The 21784-nt window shown below is 43.5% G+C and overlaps 1 protein-coding gene across 12 annotated transcripts in view; it reads right to left on the bottom strand.

Annotated features, from left to right (window-relative positions):
* Window positions 1–21784, bottom strand: part of specc1 (sperm antigen with calponin homology and coiled-coil domains 1) — an 80430-nt gene that overhangs the window by 20889 nt on the left and 37757 nt on the right. For 7 of the 12 annotated variants that reach the window (XM_080780975.1, XM_080780980.1, XM_080780983.1 and 4 more), the window contains 8 exons: window positions 14393–15927; window positions 11671–11878; window positions 10478–10551; window positions 9608–9783; window positions 3808–3980; window positions 2686–2822; window positions 2514–2586; window positions 1861–1990 (listed from right to left, as the gene is read on the bottom strand). In XM_080780975.1, the coding sequence (XP_080637101.1) occupies window positions 1861–1990; window positions 2514–2586; window positions 2686–2822; window positions 3808–3980; window positions 9608–9783; window positions 10478–10551; window positions 11671–11878; window positions 14393–15927 (2506 nt within the window). Of the gene's footprint in view, window positions 1–1242; window positions 1368–1860; window positions 1991–2513; window positions 2587–2685; window positions 2823–3807; window positions 3981–9607; window positions 9784–10477; window positions 10552–11670; window positions 11879–14392; window positions 15928–21784 lie in introns of those variants that run through there. The other 5 variants (XM_080780984.1, XM_080780976.1, XM_080780977.1 and 2 more) reach the window with 4 other exon arrangements.

Here is a 21784-nt window from a genome sequence, read left to right as displayed (position 1 = left end):
GTGTGTCTGTGTGTGTGTGTGTGTGTGTGTGTGTGTGTCTGTGTGTGTGTGTGTGTGTGTGTGTGTGTGTGTGTGTGTGTGTGTGTGTGTGTGTGTGTGTGTGTGTGTGTGACTGTGATTTCCGTTTCTAGCATGTTTGTATTTCAGTACAATATATTTATGTTAAATGAAAACATTGAAACTATATTTAGCAATGCAGCTTTGAAACAGCGTGCTCAAGCACCAGACATCATTAAAACCCACACGTCCAGACTTAAGCGTTCCCTATTAATGTTCCTATTGCTTCGGTCTATTCTTCGAGTGGTATATATCCTGTTAATTTCCTATCTGGATGAGGGTTTCCTCCCCAGGGCTTGCATTGGAGCGGAGGCCATGGGAAGCCTGCGTGACGGTCATTGCTCTATGCATGGTAAACATTTCACAAGACATCATCAAGACCTACTCTGTTTAAGGCGCTGTGTGACCATGAGTGTGGAAACTATCAAAACAAATGTTGCAGTAGCTGGAGGATATAAACATGATATAGCGATGGTATATAACACAAACAATACCAAAAAAAGTAATGGTTTGACCATCTTGATCACTGCATGTCATGAGAGCGTGCAAGGGTTGGCTGGCTGGCTCACATTAACGACCAGTGTTTTGTGCTACACACTCACCTACTGTTTATCAAATGTCTCACAACTCTGGCCATCAGAATGATTACTTCTGGCTCAGCAATCATTTCGTCACAACAGTGCGGTACAGTGACTGAAACACCGCCCCTGCTGCTCCGATTCTATTGCTGATCTCCTGCTCTGTCCTCCCCTCACTCATGAACAAGCCCCCGAGATACTTAAACACCTTCACCTGAGGCAAAATCTCATTGCCTACCCGGACTGCACAATCCATCAGTTTCCTGCTAAGAACCATGGCCTCAAATTTGGAGATGCTGATCATCCCAGCTGCCATACACTCGACTGCGAACCGATCCAGTGAGAGCTGAAGGTCTCGGGCCGATGGTGCCATCAGGACCACATCATCTGCAAAAAGCAGTGAAGCAACCCTTACTGTAGCTCACCGAACTGTACACCCTCTCCACCATGACTTCGCCTTGAGATCCTGTCCATGAAAATCTAAATCACCAACAGAATAGGTGAAAAGGCGCAGCCCTGGCGGAGGCCAAGCCCCACCGGAAACAAATCCGACTTACTCCCGAGCACACGGACACAGCTCTCGCTTTGGGTGAGACTGGATGGCCCTCAACAAGATCCCCCTCACCCCATACTCCCGCAGCACCTCCCGGGGGACCCGGTCATATGCCTTCTCCAAATCCACAAAACACACGTAGGCCGGATATGCATACTCCCAGGCCTTCTTCAGGATCCCTGCGAGAGTAAAGAGCACCTACAGTACTTTGACGCAGATGCAGATCCTGCCCACTATCTGACATGCAAGATTAGAAGGAGAGGTGAAGCTGATTTAGCCCTCCCAAATGTTGCTAATCTACAAAGAGAGCGCTCATCGTCATATTTCTTGTTGCCTTGCTTATAAATAAATCCATATATATTTTTTCACCAAAGACGGAGTGCCTTGGAATCTTTTTCTTTGCAAGTCTGCATTTTACACCTTTTGGGAATTAAGCAGTATCAAAGCAGATACTTTGAAAAAGGAATCACATCTACTTATTTATTTCCAATCTTACTAAGAATTCTCTGCGTGTTCCAAGTGAAGACTATGTCACTTGCTGAAAATAGAATTTCAGATTAAATCAGTTACTTTCGGGAAGAGAGGCTTAAGAGGGGTGCTTAATCAGAAGAGACATTATAATCACAGATTTTAGAACTCTGTTAGATTGTATGAAAAGGATGGAATTCCTACCTGAGCTTGCTATTGGCTCGGTTGTAGCGACTGCTGAGGGAGACAGGGATTTTGATCACAGACTCCAAGGAAGGGCTCTTTCTCATAAGGCTATTAGGTTTCAAATCTTCTCCACAGCCCGACATCATATCTGGGAAACCGTGAGAGCGAGTGAAGAAAGCATAGTGGGAAATGTTAAGACTCAGTTAGCTGGAACGAACAGTGAGTCAGAAACAAGCACTTTCCAAAGAAGGGATGTTGTTTACATAGAGAACTAAATGTCATGACAGAAGCACAAGTTTCACACATAAGTATTATGGAGCACAGTTACAATCACATTGTGGGTCACAGTAAATTATACAGATACTTGTTGATACTTTCTTTAGGCAATTTCATACTAGCCGTGGAAAATACTAAATAGCGCATATTTTTACATTAAAGAAATAAGTAATCTTGTAATGCAACACAATGTGCATGAGTTATCATTCAGTTTCCAGACACTTTGAGCTTGCCTCATTGGTCAAAGTACAGTAGAACTCAGTAGTACAGTAATTGTGTTTCACGGTCATGGCAGTTTGCAAGGCTTACCATTTACATCATGAGAGTGATTGCAAAATTATATGGACAGCATAAATACATGCAATACTGCAGCGTGAACTCTGTGTTTGACATACCGGGATGAGCGAATTCCCCATGGTTGATCCTTTTCTCCAACGTCTTTGAGAGTGGTTTAATATACGAATGTCTCTACATACAAGGACATGGACCAGAATCAGGGTTATTACATCAGGACAGAAGTTTATCAGCATTCTCTAAGAAAAAGAAAGGAACTGGGGCATATTGTACCTGTATAGGTGAGACTGCAGCAGCAGGGGCTGTGCGGACAGGGATACCACTTAGAGGACTTCTCTGTGAGGAGTGCATTTGGACCATGTGGCCTGATCCTGGTCCGTCTGAAACACCCATACAGTGCATGCATAGGCCTACTATATTAGTTTATGTGTCACCACCACATGAATGATAAATAGTGTAACTTGATATAGAAAGATAACATGACATCACACCATTGAAAGTAATAAGCTTAAAACCCCACAAGATGGTGCCAGCTGGAATATGCCAAGTTAACTGTATTTTCTTTATTTAAACAGGAGAAAATTCCATTGAGATTTAAAAGTATATATACTGTATATTTTCCCATGGAAGCCCTGGAATTAATGTAATAATAACTAATAATATCTGATAGCTGATGTTCCGATGACAAACGTTTATCTTAAAAAAAAAAATCACTGAGCAGTGAGCACAAATAGACCTATTTTTACATCCAAAGGGCCTCAACAGTTTTTGTAAGTGTGCAGGCTTTCTCTGATTATGTTGGACTATAATAATAATCTGCACATTTGTTGGAAAATGTGACCAGGATAAACCTTTCCACCGAGCTGATACTGAGCACAGCTCATGAGCAAAACCAGGGAGAAGTGTCTTCATTCCTACAGTGATTCTGTTGATAAAGCTACAGTACAGTATACAAACCAATACCCTTCAGTTCTGCCTGTGGCCAGTCTAAATAACGCTGTCAATTCCCATCAACAGATGACCATATAGGACTCTGCTGTAGAGGAAGCTAGGAAACATCCCAGCTGGATATCTCTACTCATTTGTGCCTGTCTGTCTGTCTGTCATATGAGGACCCCCTGGGGGTCCCCAACCCACAGGTTTAGAACCTGGACTTGGACTACCTGGGATTTGCCTGTTGTACAAACTATTAAGTATAAATGATACAGATGTAAAGTGCACTAAAAGTATATTAACAGTATAATAGCCATAACTATAGCCAAAGTGTGCATAAACAGTCATCCCCAGTTATGTTGGTAAAAATGAACAGTCAACTAGCACTCGAGTCGATATGAACCAATACTGTATATGAACCCATATCATGTGTATGTTTGTTTTAAATTGATCTGTGCTCACTCTGTCCAACTGTATCAAAGGACGTGATAAGGGATTTCACAGTAGCCTCTGGCTCTAGATCGCCATCTCCGTTAGAGGTTGTCCACTCTGCCTGGGCCGTCTGGGATATCGGGATGCCACACCAGTGATGAGCTTCGTCCGGGTCAGTTGTTCTCCCCTCGTCACTTTGGGACCTAAGGGACACAATTGAAGTAGTGTGGAAATATACTGGGCAAAGCCGTGTTGTGGCATGCAGGGCATGCACAATGGCAAATGTGCAAAAATGTGACATGTGCCATTTGTGCCAATGTATATGTTGTATTCATGAATTGATGTTTATCAAAACAAGGTATTAACCATAAGAGTTTAGAAATCACTCACTATACATGAAAAGTGGGGACCGGACAGGTTAATTAATTGACCTTAATGTACCGAATAGCACTCGAATGTTGAGCTACGTTTGCGTAAAAAACTGTGAATAACTGGGCACATGTTCTAGAATAGATAACCAGGTCTAAATTTGGAACCAATAACACTTAGTGCTTGAAAGAGACTTTGCATCCATATCCTCTATTGTTGACATTGGATTCCAGATCAGTAAGCCTGGAGGAGACCAGTAACTTTATCAGTCGATGAGAAACTCGTGATAGATAAAGCCCAATATATTCTGGGTTGCACACGGTTTCGTGCACTGAAAATAGCCAATCTATACAAACTCACAATGCATTGTGCTGTCACTGCTGTGACGTGTTGTGATCTGGTAGATGCTATTGTCGGTGCTCGACCCCAGCATGCAAATAAGTATAAATCACCCTTAAGGTGCAAAGAGCAAGCACACACACACACACACACACACACACACACACACGCACACGCACACGCACACACGCACAGAGACACCACAGTTGGACTGGAGTAATTTCATTTATTAATTTGCTCCAATAACAAAAGATTGAACTGGACAAACAGAATTGTGTATTTTGATGATCTGTCATAGGCACAAAACCGATCACAAGTCTCTCCTTGATAAAACACCACTAAATAAATTACAAAAAACAGTTCCACATTTATTGACAGTAATTGTTGAGCAAATGTGTTGACTATAGACACTTCAAATTGACAGTCAGTGACATAGTTAATACCTCATCTTGCCTTACAGTAGGTGGTCTATTAGAAGTTATCCACCTGCCCACCAGCTTCTGGTCAAATGTTATGGCTTTTCATAAAACCACACAAATGTACAGTAATAACACTGGTGAAAGCTGGAGTGTAGGTGTAACCTGAGATTGGGCAGCCGGTTATATTCTATGCTACCCTGCTTGCTAATCACACCGGATTTGAATCATACAAGTGCAATGATATGCAGACAGTCTACTCTCCATGTCTGCTCATCCTGTTGTACTACAGTATGTACTATATCAGTATGTACTGTGAGGTCAACATGTCTTTGCTCCAATGTAAGACAGAAAACTCCATATTAGGTGATGAAATTGGTCCTGATTAACTTCATTGTGGCATCAGAGCCACAGACCCAACAGTTCTGTGGCTCAGCAACAATGTCTATTGACCCTCTCTATGGTCAATGTTGGTCCATGATGGAAAGTCCTACCCCACCGAAATTATTTAGGAGATGAACTGATCATGTGTTAGAATTCCATTTAATGTGATTACATATTCCTTCAAGGAACTTGCAGCACAGTTCTTTTTTGTTTTACGATGTCCAAACTCACACTAATGATAGAAATGAGTGTGAGGCAAGGCTATTTGTGGTTGTGGCAGTGATGACAAATTTGGGCAGTGCTCTTAGTACTGCCAGCATAGCCTATTGTATATCTATGTTCCCTGTGTAGACCATGTAGACTTACATCAGCATTGTTCAATTGTCACATTTGGCAGACAGAATTAGATCTATAAGATGATCTATAAACTGAAGCAGAATATATGAATACATGGCTAATACATGTACAAAATACTGTAGTAGGTGTTAGTGCAGTTGATCTCATTAAGGATTTAATCTGGTTGCTGCTCATATTGAGTTCAATTGTGCCATCTGGTGGCTAAACATAGTACTGCATTCATTTCAAATACCCCATTACAGCAGCAGACCAACCCACGGTCTCTAGTAAAAATAAGAAAACTGATTGAAAGAAATATCTTCACAGATCATGAACACCAAGATTTTATGGTGTCACTTGTCATAACTTAAGTCAGATTTAACATACATACGTTAAATAGAAAGCAGTTGACCTAAATATTTTAACATGGTAATAAATGTGAAAGACTTGGTGGGGGGGGGGGGGGGGGATAATAATTAAAAAAACAAGTTATATTAATATATATTTGTGATTCTCTCACTTAGCAAATTCAAATCCTAAAAGGCACAAAAAGTAAAACTATCAAAAAGGATCGTCTCTCCAATAACTGTCATCTCTTTGACATAGGCCAAGGAAGTCACACAGAAAAAGTACATTCACAGAAACAGATAAAAAAAAACATTACACATAATTACACAGAAGGTTCCAAGCATATAAAAACACCAGACACATTTGTCACATGAGACTGTGGAGAATGGAGATATATCATACTTCATATACTTGTCTACCAGTCACCCTGACAAAATTTAAATAACTAATGACATTTTGACAAATGGACATACGACACAGTTGAGTTGGTTTTGAGCTGGTGGGTGGAAACCCTCTATCGGCCTTCCACTGCCGTCTTAGTGTCGAACGTGGACCCGCTGGTGATCCTGGAAATAAACAGAGGAGGGAACCCAGTGTTAAGTTTAAATTAGACCTTATTTCCTTTATTTCTTTACAGAATGATAACATACCATCCCGTTTATGTATTATCAACATTATAGTTGAGCAGCATAATTACCCACTTAGCCGAGATTCTCCTTTCTGAAAGGACAATTATAAAAAGAAATCAACCAAGGTTCATGTTTTAGGTTGTTATTAAAGTAAAAGATAAGTGTTCATTTGCTACTTTCTTTCATTTTAAACATTTTAGATAATTTTGACAGGGGGCGGAGGTAAGTGTCTAAATATGTCTTTTGTTTACATTTTTTACAGCGATTTCTTTATTATTACTTACTATAGTCCGACACTCCGACTCCTACTAGACCCTAATTACATCTGGCCATAAAAGATCACCAAGATCACAAACTACCATATTGAGCCTACGACACACAGTATGGCATCCCCCTAGTATCCCCCGTCACATTCAGTAGATCCCGTGATCTTTTGTGGCCAGATGTCATTTCTTGGGGTCTAGTACGACTGTAGTAAATAACAATAAAGAAATCGCCGTAAAATCATATTTAGACTCAAATGAGTCAAAGGACTCATCTTTTACTTTCTCAATATCAGAACCAGTTGAAATAGAGCATGGGATTCCTCAAGGAAGTATTTTAGGACCCATCCTCTTCTCCTTATATGCTGCCACTTGGTCACATCATTAGACGCCATAATGTTAATTATCACTGCAGATGACACCCAATTACACATATCTGTTTCACCAGACAACCCCAATGCCCTGAGTGATCTCACTTCCTGTCTCAATGACATCCATCTTTGGATGTGTAATAACTTTCTAAAACTTAATGAAGGAAAAACTGAGATCCTTCTCACTGGTCCCCATTCTGAGAGAGCTAATGCTTGGATCCCTGGCTAGACATGTCAAAACAGAGGTCACAGACCTGGGTGTGACTTTTAATTATCATTTCAGTAAGATCACAAGAACCAGCTTTTTTTTCATTTAAGAAACATGGCTAAAGTAAGACCTTTTTTAAATCAGAGAGATGCAGAAGTTTATATTATTATATTATTATTAATAACAACCTAAAACATGAACCTTGGCTGAAAAAAAAGCAAAGTTGTCCTTTAACAAAACAGACTTGTTGACAGACTCACTGTTTCCTTTATTCCATGCATATCCTACAGATTAATATCGCCAAACATGGTCTAAAGTTCATTTAAATGACTAGTCTGTATACTTCTAAAATTGGTCTGAAGCAGATGAGTTCATTTCAAGTCATGCTGGGCAGAACACCCTCCTGAACAAAAAAAAAAGAAAAAACGGTAGGAGAGTTGTTCACTAAAAAAACAGCAGGTGGTGCCAAACACAAGCAGGGATATACTACAATCTAACCAGGCAAAGCAACAAGACTCAAGGCACAAAAACAGACATGGGAGCCCCCAACAGGCACAGTCCAGTCAGCCAGTCCATCAGACAGGCATACAGAGAGAGAAACAAAGTCATTATGAAGCAGCAAAGGGGAAGTAAACCAAAGATGAAAGGCCATTCAGCAGCAGCAGAGAGAGAGAGAGAGAGATGTTAGGTTGGCTGAAAGTGGTCTGACAGGACAGGGAACTCACCTGGTCTTGACATAAGGTTGCTTGTCAGAGGGACATCTTTGAATGAGTCATCTGAGGGAGCTGCTGCAGGAGGGGAGGGGAGCCGACATAGCATAGCGGCTAATCCCAGAGAAAATGGGCTAGTTTATCTACCGTCTAATATACACTGACAGAGCATTCTGTAGCCTAGAATGTCGATAACAGACCGATTACAATTACATTTTGTACCAAACATAAATGTTCTTTTGTTAGATCAAATTAAAATGGCCCTTGAGGGTTTTGAATTGATATGACCGTTTGTTTTATAAAGTTAATTTACTTCATTTGTTTTTGCTTTTATATACCGGTATATATATATTTTTTTACGAAATATATAGTAAAATACAGCAATAGTAGCAAATCCAAGCTGACTTTGCCACATGGGGATTTGACCTGACATGATAATGAGAAGGGACAACACTGTCAAAAATACTACAGCATGCACACGCTCACATATAGTACATACTGTACAGTGTACACACACAGTCACAGACACACTATCAATGCACCAGTCACATCACTGGAAGGCTACAGTGCAAGAGCAGCAATACTGCCTCACAGATGAATTTAGCCGCTTTTAAACGGCTCCTACAGTTAGAGGAAGGAGCAGTGAATGCAAAGTAGTACACGGCACGTATTGTTGTATTGTACACCACTTAGATTGAGGCAGCACGAGAATGAGAACATCTACTAAAACTTTCCCCCGCAGAAAGAGTACCCGATATTTGTGCAGTGTGAGGGTTGAGCGTTACGACAGGTGGTCAGTGTGGAAGAGACAAAGAGAGAGACGGAGGAAGGCAGCAGCTCAGAGGACCAAAGTAAACAGAGGGAGAGACTGCAGGAGACTGCTAAACCTACCAACAGAGCTTGCCAAGTCCCAGAACACTAAACTCTCTTGTCTTGAGGATTCATTAAGCCATACAACTCACAGATTTGGACTATAACAGATAATATCGTTAAGACTATAAATGTGGCTGTATTATACAGTACAATTCGTAAACAACAGATGGGTCTCAAGAATTTAAATTTAGAAACTAAAGCCTCTTAAAGTGAGGGTGGAATGGTTGCCTTCAGGAACTGTTGTGGAAAAATGTACTACACACATCACTGAGTGCATTCTGAATGAATAAAGATGCAGAATGAAGGGGATATGGCAAGGCTCTGACAGGTATCTATAATAAATAAAGATGCAGACTGAAGGAGATATGACAAGGCTCTGACAGGTGTCTATAATGAATAAAGATGCAGAATGAAGGGGATATGGCAAGGCTCTGACAGGTATCTCATGTCCAGACTGTGTTAGGAAGAGTAAGGGGAACCGCAGCCCGTAGCTCAGAGGGGATGCCAGGGAGGAGAGGAGGGTGGGTTTGTGGGGGCCAAAAAACAAATAAATAATTCAATGAAGACTACAATAGAGCTGGTACCTGACTCCCTGCAATGCCTCAAGGTCAGAGGAGAGCTTGGCATTGCGATCCTGCTCCTCCTGGAGATGCCTCCGGATGGCTCGCAGCTCCTGCTGGGCCTCCACCTTGATGTCATTGGCCACCACCACAGCCGTCTGGAGGTCCGCCTGGAAGCGACGCCATTCTTCCTTTTCATCCTGGGAGCACACAGACATGTATATTGGCACACACGTGGTTTGACAATTGTCATGTCCTGAACAGTGATTGAGCCAAGATTTGTGCACATGAGGGACATTCAGGCACTAAAGGCAGCACAGCAGTTAAGATAAAGATAAAAAGCACTGTAAATAGAGCAGTAAAAGTACCGGTACATCACATAATTGGCAAAAAATTAAAAAAATATACAAAATACAACCCTATACATACACCCTCAGCAGTGCTTAAAAGAGAACGCAGTAACGCAAAGTAATTATGTCAGATAGTGTCCGTACTGTAGTTTCTGTAGGCTATTGAACGAGCGATAAACGGTGTGCCTGGAGGTTATTCTGGAGGTTACGTTTGTGATGTTGACCAACCATCCACTGTTACCTGTGTAACCTCTTGTGTGCTATCTTCCACACTTCCCCTCCTTGCTGAACAGGCACCCCGACCCACCAGTAGGAGGCGCAGTAGTACAGTGACAAAGACACAATCCCCTACTGGCTTCCCACCTGCCAACACTGCAGAGCGCAAGACTAAACCATATTTATCCAGTATCAGCTTTATTGTCACCGATTTTGCGACGTGTCTTCAGCCTGTGATGTGATGATCACTGCGGCACCACTTGCTGCCAAATTAAGTAAGGTAATCACTTATGTTGAAGTGATTGCTTTACCAATAGATCAATCTTACCTTAAGTTGTTTATTCTGAACCTTCAGTTGTCTCTCCACATCAGATTTCTGGTGTTCCAACTTTTTCACGTGGTCTGCAATGACAACGAACATCTATGATAAACAGCTTATTTGCCTTAAACTCTAGTGGGATTGGCGCTATTCAAATACAATACAGCAAGTCATGTTGAAGATACAGTGGAAATACAACAGCCTCATGGCAGTCTCTTGTAAAGTTCTTGGCTGCAACATATCTTTTCCCCAAGTATTTCTCATTCATTAAATTGTCGTGACATCAGTCACACATCCAACTCCATGTCATAAATCGACAAAATCTGTCATGACTCATGACTATCCATGGAAATATCATTCATCCTGTCAAGTATCAATGGAATGGGAGACAACCTGGATCATACAGAAGTATGCAGTCAGAACCAAGTGCCTGTGTCTGCTGAAGATGTGTGTCCTTTAGGCATCAAGGCTGCTATGCTAGTGGGAGTGACAGATGTTCCCCATCTGCTATTATCTAAAATTATATTAGTCCATATCCAGGGATGCTTGCACCACAACTGACACTGTTCCCATACACTAATAAACATTACATTTGGGAAAATCAGCTTCAATCATTTAGATAATAGATGAGAACAGCAACTGTGTAAAAGTCCTAATGATCATGATCTACTGCAGAGAGTCTCTACAGCAGTGGTGGTACCGTACAGTATTCCTATTAACTATCTTTTTTGACCAATCCCATCAGTCGTTTCATTCATGGAGAATGTAAACCATTTTGTAAAGCGGCAGCGTCATTTTCTTGGGCGGTACTTCTACCAAATTCCAGTACTTTAGATAGTTACATTTGTATTACTACGATGAGCTAGGCGGAGACCCTGACAGAGGCGCCCCATGTGAATCAGAGTTGAGTCACAAGGGGCAGCGACTCAGCGCCGTTCAAGTTATGTCCTGATAGGGACAGAATCGTAAATCATCACAAAGACACACACACACACACACACACACACACACACACACACACACACACACACACACACACACACACACACACACACACACACACACACACACACACACACACACACACACACACACACACACACACACACACACACACACACACACACACACACACACACACACACACACACACACACACACACACACACACACACACACACACACAGGGTTGGGTAACCTACTCTCCATGTCCAGGACGGTCTGGTTGGTGTGGAGGTTAATGGCCCTCTGCTGTTCCACCTGGTCCTCCAGCTCAAAGATGGTCTCCTTCAGCTCCTTCAGCTTGTTCTCCGCCTGGACTGCCACGTCCTCCAGGATGTTCACCCTGACACTCAGCTCCTGCTCCCTCCTCTCCGCTCGCTCCTGGACCTGTTGGCACTTGGCTTCCACCTGTGCACAAAAGAAGGAAACGTTTTGGAAAATGCACTCGCTCTCCCTCACAAGATTTTCTGTCTTTTTTTTAACAAATGCAGAAACAAAAAATTTATAAGACGAAAAATAAAACAAATAGTGTTGTCTCCTGACTTTCTTTTCTTCTTTCTAATGATTTGATCGTCCCAAAATATTGTGTTCATTGTCATGATTCGTCACGATCCGAATTGGCTTTGTCCGCGGCGTAACCGTCTTTAAATAAATTATATTAAAAGTGCCGATGGGAGAATGCATGGGGCTTCCACTTCCTGGGCCACTCGCTTTTCTGAAAGGGGGCGGGGACTGCGGCGCTCTATTGGATTAATGTAATAAAAATGACAAATGTCTATATCTATGTATCCTTGAATATGTATGGACAAGCACTGAAGTGCTTCTTCTCTACCTGACTTCTCTACACAACAATGATCAATCAACGTTTTTCTAACATCTCACAGTGTATCCTTCCCACCAACTCAAGCTGAACTGAGCTAATCTTCTTCCCAGGTAAGACCTGCCCCGTGTAGGATCTATTTCCATAGACAACTCTATGGAAATAAACTTGACTACTGTAACTCCCTCCTTACTGGCCTCCCAGCATGCTCACTTAAGCCCCTCCAAATGATCCAGAATGCCACAGCACGCCTGGTCTTCAACCAGCCAACATTTTAACATGTCTCCCCCTTTTCTGCTCCCCACTGGCTCTCGGTTGCTGCCTGCACCGAGTACAAAACACTATTACAAGCAGCTTGTAGCGAGTTATTATGCTGGCAGTGGCAACGCATAGTTTTGCGAAGCGTCGGTCGCAGGTTTCAGCACCCATTTATTGTTTATTGGTCTAACTTCGCCGATCGTCTCCCTCTCCCCTATTTTATTCACAACAAAAGATGAAATGGCCATGGTTGTGTAAATTAGGACTGTATTTTTATTAGATGTTTTTAAGTGTTTAAGGGCTTTTTGATAATGTACAGTAACTGACAGAAATATAAGGAGAGAGGTGGGGAGTGACACGCAGCAAAGGTCGTTGGGATCGGCAGTCGAACCCACAACACGACTGGATTGGCAGCCTAGATGCCCGGACCGCTAGGCTGGCTCGGACATCTATATTTCTTACACTTTCCAACCCTTTGTTGTACAGTTTTCTCATACTATAAAAGTAGTAAAATAGTAGTAATAGTAATTTGTTCCCCAAAATCTTCCACACTGTACCAGACTTATAGGAGTCCTGCTGTCTCAATAAAGCATCTTCTAATAATGAACTATTAATGCATTAGAGCAGGCAACCCATTGATCTCAGCTGTATGATGACAGTAACACAGACTTGATAAACAACAGGTCATAGTGTAAGATGACTCATGGAATTCAGAGTCTGGACCACGTCTGACCCTGTCGGACTACAGTAACTCAAGATGACACTACTTTAGTCCATATAAGCAGCATAAGGCAGACCTCTATGAGCGTGTATACCAAAAGTAATCCAGATGCACTGCACACAATATGACTAACAGTGAGGTTATGGAACGGCTTCCCCCTCACACCCATGTGACAGAGGCCAACAGGCTGAGTCAGAGATCATGCTATTGCATGGACCATCCATCAGATGGACACCAACAATGATGACATCATACAGCTGATGAGGACACACCCCACTGCCCGCGGACGTGACCCCACGGACACTGCCTCAGTGCTGCCGACATTTGTGGCAACGAAGGGGAAATCCACTGCCGCTGAGCCCTCAAACACACGAAAGCAATTTGGATGACATGAGTTCATGTGCTATGGTGGTGGGGGAAAGTGACTAGCACCACCACAAAGCACAGTCTATTGACCACAGACTGTCATCTTCAAACCGCTGTAGCACACAGCATTGTTTTATTCATTAACCACTTTCAACCTTGCGTATTTTAACAATGTCATAAGAGTGTATATAGGGGTCAAGTTAAATCCAATGTTCGGAAATTTTGTCTCATAGCAGTCTGCTTGAAATTAATTTTGAAATTCTTTGAAGATTTTTGTCAAAACGTCCAAAATAGAGATGCCAGGTTTAAAACTGGTTAAAGTTCATTGTTTATTTTTCTTGTTTTCTTCCTTCCCTCCAGTACTTTCTTTGCAGTAAATGTATTGCAGATGTTAATGTTTACCGCAACTAAGTAAAATCCTCATCATAATAATCATTGTTATCACCACCACAAACAATGCATCAACATGGAACAACTAAGCTGTCTGACTGCAATGAGTCACATGTAGGACATGCACCGTAAACGGGTTTGCAACTTTGCACACAACACAACAAACTGGAGCAGGACCAAAAAACAACCTCTGACTTGCAAAGGCCAATGAAAAGTACAGTTCCTAATCAGACAACACTAACTTAATTCATCAGCACACATACAGTATAGGAATAAATCTTGTAACCTCTGAATCCCACAAGGGACTGAATTTTGAGAGACAATACAGTCAATACATTATGAATGGCACAGTTTCACCTCCACCTACCTTGGATATGGTGTCTCGGGCATGCTCTGTCTCAGCCCGCGCCTCTAGAAGCTCCTGTCTCAGCTCTGAGAGCTCCACCTCCAGCCTGTCTCTGTCTGCGTGGGCCATCTTCAGCAGACCTTGCAGCTCAGTGCTATCACTGGTGCTCTGCATGGCCTTCAGCTCAGACAACTTCTGCCTCTCTATGTCCAGCTGGGCCTTCAACCTGCTGTTCTCCAGTTTCAGACCGTCTGCCATGGCCTTGTATTCCTCTGTGGCGCGCGCCGCCACTCCCCCAGCCTCCAGTTCCCTGTCCAGCTGAGCATGCAGGCTGTCCTTCTCTTCCCTTAGGCAGCACACCTGGACCTGGGCGTCCTGGTGCTCCTGCTCCAAAGCCCTCAGACCGCCTGTCAGCTGCTGCTGGATGTCTACCAGCTTCTCCCGCTCGAAGCGGGAGCTTTCAACCAGCTCAACATACCTCTGCTCCAGCTCGGCCAGACGGGGGCCCTGACCCACCAGCTCCTCCTCTCTCTGGGCATGGGCCTGCGCCTGCTCCTGGAGCCCATTGGCCAGCGTCTCATTCTTCTGGGCCATCAAGTCCATCCGCTCCCTCTGCTGCTGCAGGGAGGTTTGCAGGAGACGCTTCTCCTCGATCAACCGCGTGCTCTCTGCCGTCAGCTCCTGCACCACCTGCTGCTGCTCGGCCAGCTCTTGCAGGGTGGCCTGAAGCTCCTCGGAGGTGCTGTGGTGGCTCTCCTCCATCTTGTGGATCTGCTTAGTCAGGCTCTCCAGCGACACGTCGCGGCCCTCCACACCTCCTCCCAGGCCCGTGATGCCCTCACCGCACGCGCTGCTACTGACCGAGGTGGAGCGCGATGGGATCTTCTCAAACTCCGAGGAGTCGGGTGAAGAGCTGGAGGTTTTGAGGGGACTGGCGGAGGAAGGGGGGCTGTGGTCTTGAGCAGCAGAGGGAGAGCTGAGGTCCGATGGCAGACCATTGACCAGAAGCGTAGTGCTGCTGGTGGACAGGGGAGAATCCTCCAAGCACAGCAGTTTCTCCTTCAGGGTCTGGTTTTCCTCCCGGAGAGCTGCCAGCTCCCTCTGAAACTTTCCGTTCTTCTCTCTCAGCTCTCCGACAAGCACCAGCGCCTCGGCCACCTGACCCTGGCCTTGCTCTGGCAGGGCCTCCTGGCACACAGCATTGCTAGGCGAAGAGGACGCAGAAGAGGCGGAGGAGGCTTTCCCCTTGCAGCGCTGCAGCTCCATCCTCAGATTGCTGATCTGCAAGTCTTTGGCTTTGGCTTCAGCCAGTAGCTCTTTGACCTGGCTCTCCAGCAGCACATGGTCCGTGACACCCTCTGTGTCCACCCGCGTCTTGGCTGTGCTGCGCTGCTGCTTGGCCAGGGTGGAGAGGCTGGAGGTGCTGGAACTAGGAACCATTTTCTTTGCCGTGGAGGTCCGCAGCTCGTACCTCAGTGAGACGCGGTCTCTAGCGATGGTGGGAGGGAGCTCCTTGGGAGCAGGTATCCCAGACTTCTTGGCTGCATGGGCACCTGCTGCAACACAGATCACAACACATGTTCAGCATATACAGTGGGGGATACATTTTCATACAAAAGTTCATACAAAAGCACGTAATTAACACACTGGCAATGACCTGCATTTTCTTAGCATAAAGTCTGTGGGGTTGAAATTTATGCCATGTTAAAGCCATTAAGTGATGGTTGTTGGAAGGTGATTTTTCAGAGAAATAAATGTTTAACCAGTTCATGATACAATCTAACGGCTTAATGCTTGACTATAATCAAGAATTTGGTGAATATACCAATTACACGCTTACTGTAAATCTAATCTATACATAGCTTGTGGTGCAGGATTCAAACATTTTGCCAGAAAATAGTTTAATATATTATGTTCAGCGTATATTCAGCATAATCAAAGTGTCCTTGAGCGGGTTCCATTTGTACACTCTCAGAGTTATGGGCGTTCTTGAAATTAAAAGGTTTGAGAACCACTGTACACTAAATGAAATAGAGCCTTAATTAGTATCATTGGTAACACCTGTGAAGGATTTTTTTTTTCTTTTTGCTTTACTGCCTTTTTTGATAGATACAATTGACAATTGAGGGGGAGGGACAGGGGGAGACATGTCACATGCAGCAAAGGTTGTCATGAACACACGACACACTGTCAGGCCAGAGCCTATGTGCCATGTGCCATGCACCTGGACCACTAGGCCAGCGGGCGCCCAGTAGGAAGAGTTATTACCAAAATGGCTGCTGTGCATAGAGCCTATTGGCAATAAGATGAGATGAGATGAACTTTATTAATCCCGACTCCCGAGGGGAAATTGAAGCGTTACAACAGCATAATGTGGCACATAAATAAAGCTAAAACTACTGGACAAACAGAAAAAACAACAGACACAAGTGGACATAACATAACCACACAAGACCAGGACCACCAAGTACCAATGCCATTTAGGGGAGGCAGTTCTTATGCATTTGCATTATAGAGTCTGATAGCAGTTGGCATGAAAGAGAGTCTGTATCGCTCCGTATGAATTCTCGGGGGAGTGTGAGCCTACGGCTGAAGGTGCTCACCCTATCCAATTTAAATTAATTATAATTTTAAGCTAAAACAAAAAATAACTTCAAGATAATGTCTTCAGGTTAAATTGGCAGTAAGTGCTTGAAATTTAAATCAGAGATGTTGCTGAATGTTTTAATATAGCTATATACTATGAAACAATTGTCACCAGTTGCGAAGAGGTAATACATTTGCTAAAACCATGGAAAGACTCATTCATGTATGTCACATTTAGATCCATCCACTGTTCAGCAATTTAATTTAACTAGTCATGCACGTGCGTGCGTGCGTTCGCATGCGTGTGTGTAGTGCTCATTCATTGCTTTGGCATGGCCTGTTAATGTGGCATTTCAATGGCATTTCAGAGTGTGGGCTACCAGCCCGGGTCTTTTCCAGATCTCTCTGAATATGAAGAGCATTTACTGATGTCCTGCATGAACTGGACTCTGCCTGAAAAGGTTTTATTGTTTGTTTTCAGATCATCAGCAAACAGCCACACAGACACAATGGGGCTGCTTGTTCCAGACGATGACAATGGTCCCCTGGCACGTGGAACGTTTAGGCACAAAAGCAGATTCACTATGGATAGACACAAAGAGAGTGCTGTTGGACACACATGCACGTGTGCATGCCGCACAGACACACAGTCACGCACGCGCACGCACACACACACAGTCACGCACGCACACACACACTCATGTCATCAAACCCATAGGACACAGACTAGACAGGCAGACAGTCTGGGAGCAAAGATAAAGCAGGCTGAACAACACACACTTGACAGACGGAAAACAATAACGCACACTTAGTACATGGTACATGTTCACCAAGAATTCCACCAACAGACAGCTTGGCCTAATTTAGAATGGAAATCCTATACTCCTGTGGGTTCTCCTAAGTACTCTACCATTGATAGGCACAAGACAATCCGCCCCTCATGCAGCTGAATAGCGAATGGGGCAGTTGCTGCCAACTCTAGCTCAATCTCTGGGGTACAGATGCTGTTTAGAATTCTCAAAATGTCCCGCTGTGGTTGAAGAGAAGAGTACTTAGGTAAGGTTGCAGCCAAGGATTGGTATGAAATCACAAAAGACAGATGTCTGGTGGTCAGGACACCATCAGGACTCATACTTAATAATGTTCAGTCAAACCTGCCTCTCCTCCAGGACTCTTTAGGTGTAAGCTGGTCGGGTTAAGCCAGCAAGGAAAGGCTTGCCTACCACCAGTTATCGTCCCCAGCTCAATTTCCCAGTAGACCAGACTGCACTTTGATATAAAAACCTGCATTTCCTCTGCATTTCCCTGGAGGATGAACCCGTTACTGATAGAACGAGGACAAAGCTTCTAAATTATGTATTTTTGACACCAAAGATTCTAACACAAAATATTTTGTGCGCATTAATACATTTATATTTATGGGGGGGGGGGGGGGGGGGGGGGGGTGGTACCACCTGAATACCAGCACACACTCATCAGAGTGTGTGATTGTTTTGTTGCCGTTTGTGATCAATAGCAAGACCCAGTTAGAGTTTAACAGTAGCTGTTTAAAAGTAAATAATAATAAAATAGCATCCCTGGCCTATTTTAATATACAATTAAACATTTTTCCCTGGTAATAATCACATTTTAACAGTCCCGTTTAATGTAAAATCAGTGAGATGTTTTCTAAATGATGTAATCAACAGAATAATAATAATAAGGCTTTTTTTGCCTTTATTGATACAAGTGGACATAGACAGGAAAGAGGGAGAGAGAAGGGGAGAGACATGCAGCAAAGGTCGTCATGAATGGGACTCGAACACGTGACACACTGTCAGGCCAAAGCCTATATGTGGCATGTGTCCGGACCACTTGGCCAGCGGACGCCCCAAAACAAAGATTTTAAGAGCAAACGGGGTTAAAAAAATATATACATTTTGGTAAATAGTTAGTGTATCTGAGGCTAGTGTCTGGGTAGCGGAGTCAGTAGAGCACTCGTCTTTGGATAACAAGGTTCTAGGTTGGATCCTGAGCACCGCCACCTCAGTGTATGAGTAGTGCAGCTAGGATTACTCTGACGTGCGATAAGTAAGTACTGGGAGTTATTTAGCTTCCTATCAATTGATAACATTATAATTGGGATTTACCGCAGATCGGGGCTCCCGCTCGATCGGCAGCTCTCGGCTTGATTGGCTTTGCCTGGAGACTTATGGTGGTGGGAATAAGAACAACCCTGGAGGCTTTTGTAGGCCTTAACCAATAAGACGCCCTGAGGGCGAGAAGCCCCTAACGGGCCAGATCCTGTGCACGAATCCGCCTGGGTGTCGGCAGATGGCAGACTGCTGGCGCTTTGGCATGGGGGGTCAGATCAACATATGGAATTAATTCTGTACTGGCCATATATGGAGCGTGTCTTGAGTGTACAGGGTTTGATGAGGTCAGATCAACATATGGAATGTCAGCACAGGAAGGACGGGTGGGAAATGCACGTAAATGCATAGTAAAAACCTGCGGTCGCAATAAACGAATACATTTTCTGGCAAAGGGATGCCAGAGTTTAAGAGGCTAAATAGGACACAAAACACAAACTGAAATCGCTCAAGCAATTCATATGGCCGAAGAAAATGATGTTGTAGCTAACGTGATCTAATTTAATAAAGGAATAACACAGGCCGCTTTCCAACTATTTCAAAAGTATTAAATTATTTCATGCCAAGTTCCCTGATCTCAATAATGCACTGCTACTGCTTCTGTCTTCATAATGAAGATAAGCTTTCACATCGACGTGGGCCTGGGGGGGGGGGGGGGAGGGGCTTTAATTTATTGTGCAAGGGGAAACTGATGATACATTAGTAAGTACTGCTGGTGTCAGGGAGCTGGCACCAAACGTATGACGCAGAATGTGGTTTTGTCACAATTACGTATAAGGTCTTATACTCTCCCCACTACCCTGTTTCCTCTTTAATCATTCCAGGAAGTGTGCTTGTGCTGTTTTCCAGCTAGGTGAAAATGGAGGGCAGAGATAGAAAACATCAGCGCTTGCGGGCGTGCGTGCCTGCGTGCGTGCGTGTCTGTCCGTGTGTGTGTGTGCAGTCTTCCTGTTGTCGACGGTCAGTTTATGGAGCAGGTCAACGAAACCATATCAATCAGACACTAAGAACTCATATAATAAGCATTCCTTTCCTCTGACTGGTGAAGAGGGAGAGACAATGAACTGTTATGGTGAGGGAGCACATTATGTCCTGGATGCCGGGTCACATTCAGAATAACATACCTGCATAACCACGCACACACCTCGAGTCATGAAATCCCTTGTGGGTTGCAGCATGTATGCTGAAGTTGCTTCTTCACTGAAATACTATTTAAAGCATCCATATCCGCATTATCCGGCAGCACAATAAATAAATAAAAATCTGTCACAATAAGGTTGACGTGGTTTAGGCTTAAGAAACACATGAAATTTAATGTAGAACAAAATGCAAAAATAAATAAATATATATAAGTATTCTTTTTCCCCCCTGAACATTCATGGAGTCTGCTTCAGGTTCATGACATCATGTGCAGGGTGAATGAACGCACTGCTATGCTACAGTATAAGACTATCAATCTTAAGATTAGATTGGCTCAGTGCAGATTTAGTGAGAGCTGATATTGCCTTAGGCATAAATTCCACTACGACCAACGAGAGATGTAGAGGCGCTCACTGTTAATACTGGATCGCAAAAAAGAAAACCATGCATATACCCAAAGACTGTGTCAGAAAAACACTCAGGCTAGTGCTTTGTTCATGCGTTTGTTGATAAAGGTAATATATACCGTAAGCAATGCTGATGATGTCCATTTCACGTTCCAAACTTTTGTGTGCCAATTTGCCAAAGTTGTTTTTCTTTTATTGCTGCAGGTCTTCCATGTTGCTGTTACTGTATGTCAACTGGGATACTACAAAAACAACAACATGGCCTAAGATGATATACAGTACACCCAGTGACCCTGTGACTCTGCAGATAATCACTTCACTTCCAAACTTTGGCTGCAAAGTGCTTTTGATTTCAACCACCAAGTACACAGTATGTTGGATAAACTCAAGACCATTTACAATCGGTGTATAGAGACAATAGACATTTAGAAATATGATATGCAAGTTACGGATTCAAAACAACTACAGAACTAGAAAATTGCGCTCCTGGAGCACAGGTCTCTGCCAGGCCGGGTTGTCTACTCAGGGGCCATACATTTGGAAGGCAGTTATAGACAATTGGAATGGTATATGAGACATCTGACTGATTTGATCACATGACATTAGAGATAATGTGTAGTTTGTGTACCAATTAGGGATGTGAATGACTCGGTATTTCGCGAGTCGACGTGTCAAGGCAATTTATCGATGTGTCGATCGATCTTTCGATCGATTTTTCGATCACTGTCTGTATCAGAAATGACGTTGGGCAGCTGATCAATGCATCTTGAGAGGCTAGGATAAAGATACCAAGGATTTGAAATCGATGTCACTTTTATTTTTGATATATTGGATTACACGCCTGCAAGCGAGTCAACAGTGGATGCTTCCGCAAACATTCGGCCGATCGCTGCCAATGCAACACGTCATGGCTTCCAGGTCACAGAGGTCACAAGAGAAGCTATAGCGACGTAACAACGGGGTCAGTCTGTGAGAGCTATGCCAACAACATTAGCTCTCCACCGCTTCAAATAACCAACGCACCCCCACAGATCAACACAGCTGACATCGACGAAGCCAACGCAGATCCAGCACATTATTTCAATGGTCGAGATGAACATGAGTGGAAAGTCAAGTAAAAAATATTTTTTTCACATCCCTAGTACTAG

Source organism: Protomyctophum bolini (genome assembly GCF_963924005.1).
Source record: "Protomyctophum bolini genome assembly, chromosome: 13".
In the NCBI taxonomy this organism is placed as follows: Eukaryota; Metazoa; Chordata; class Actinopteri; order Myctophiformes; family Myctophidae; genus Protomyctophum; species Protomyctophum bolini.
This window is presented reverse-complemented; position numbering and strand designations above follow the sequence as displayed.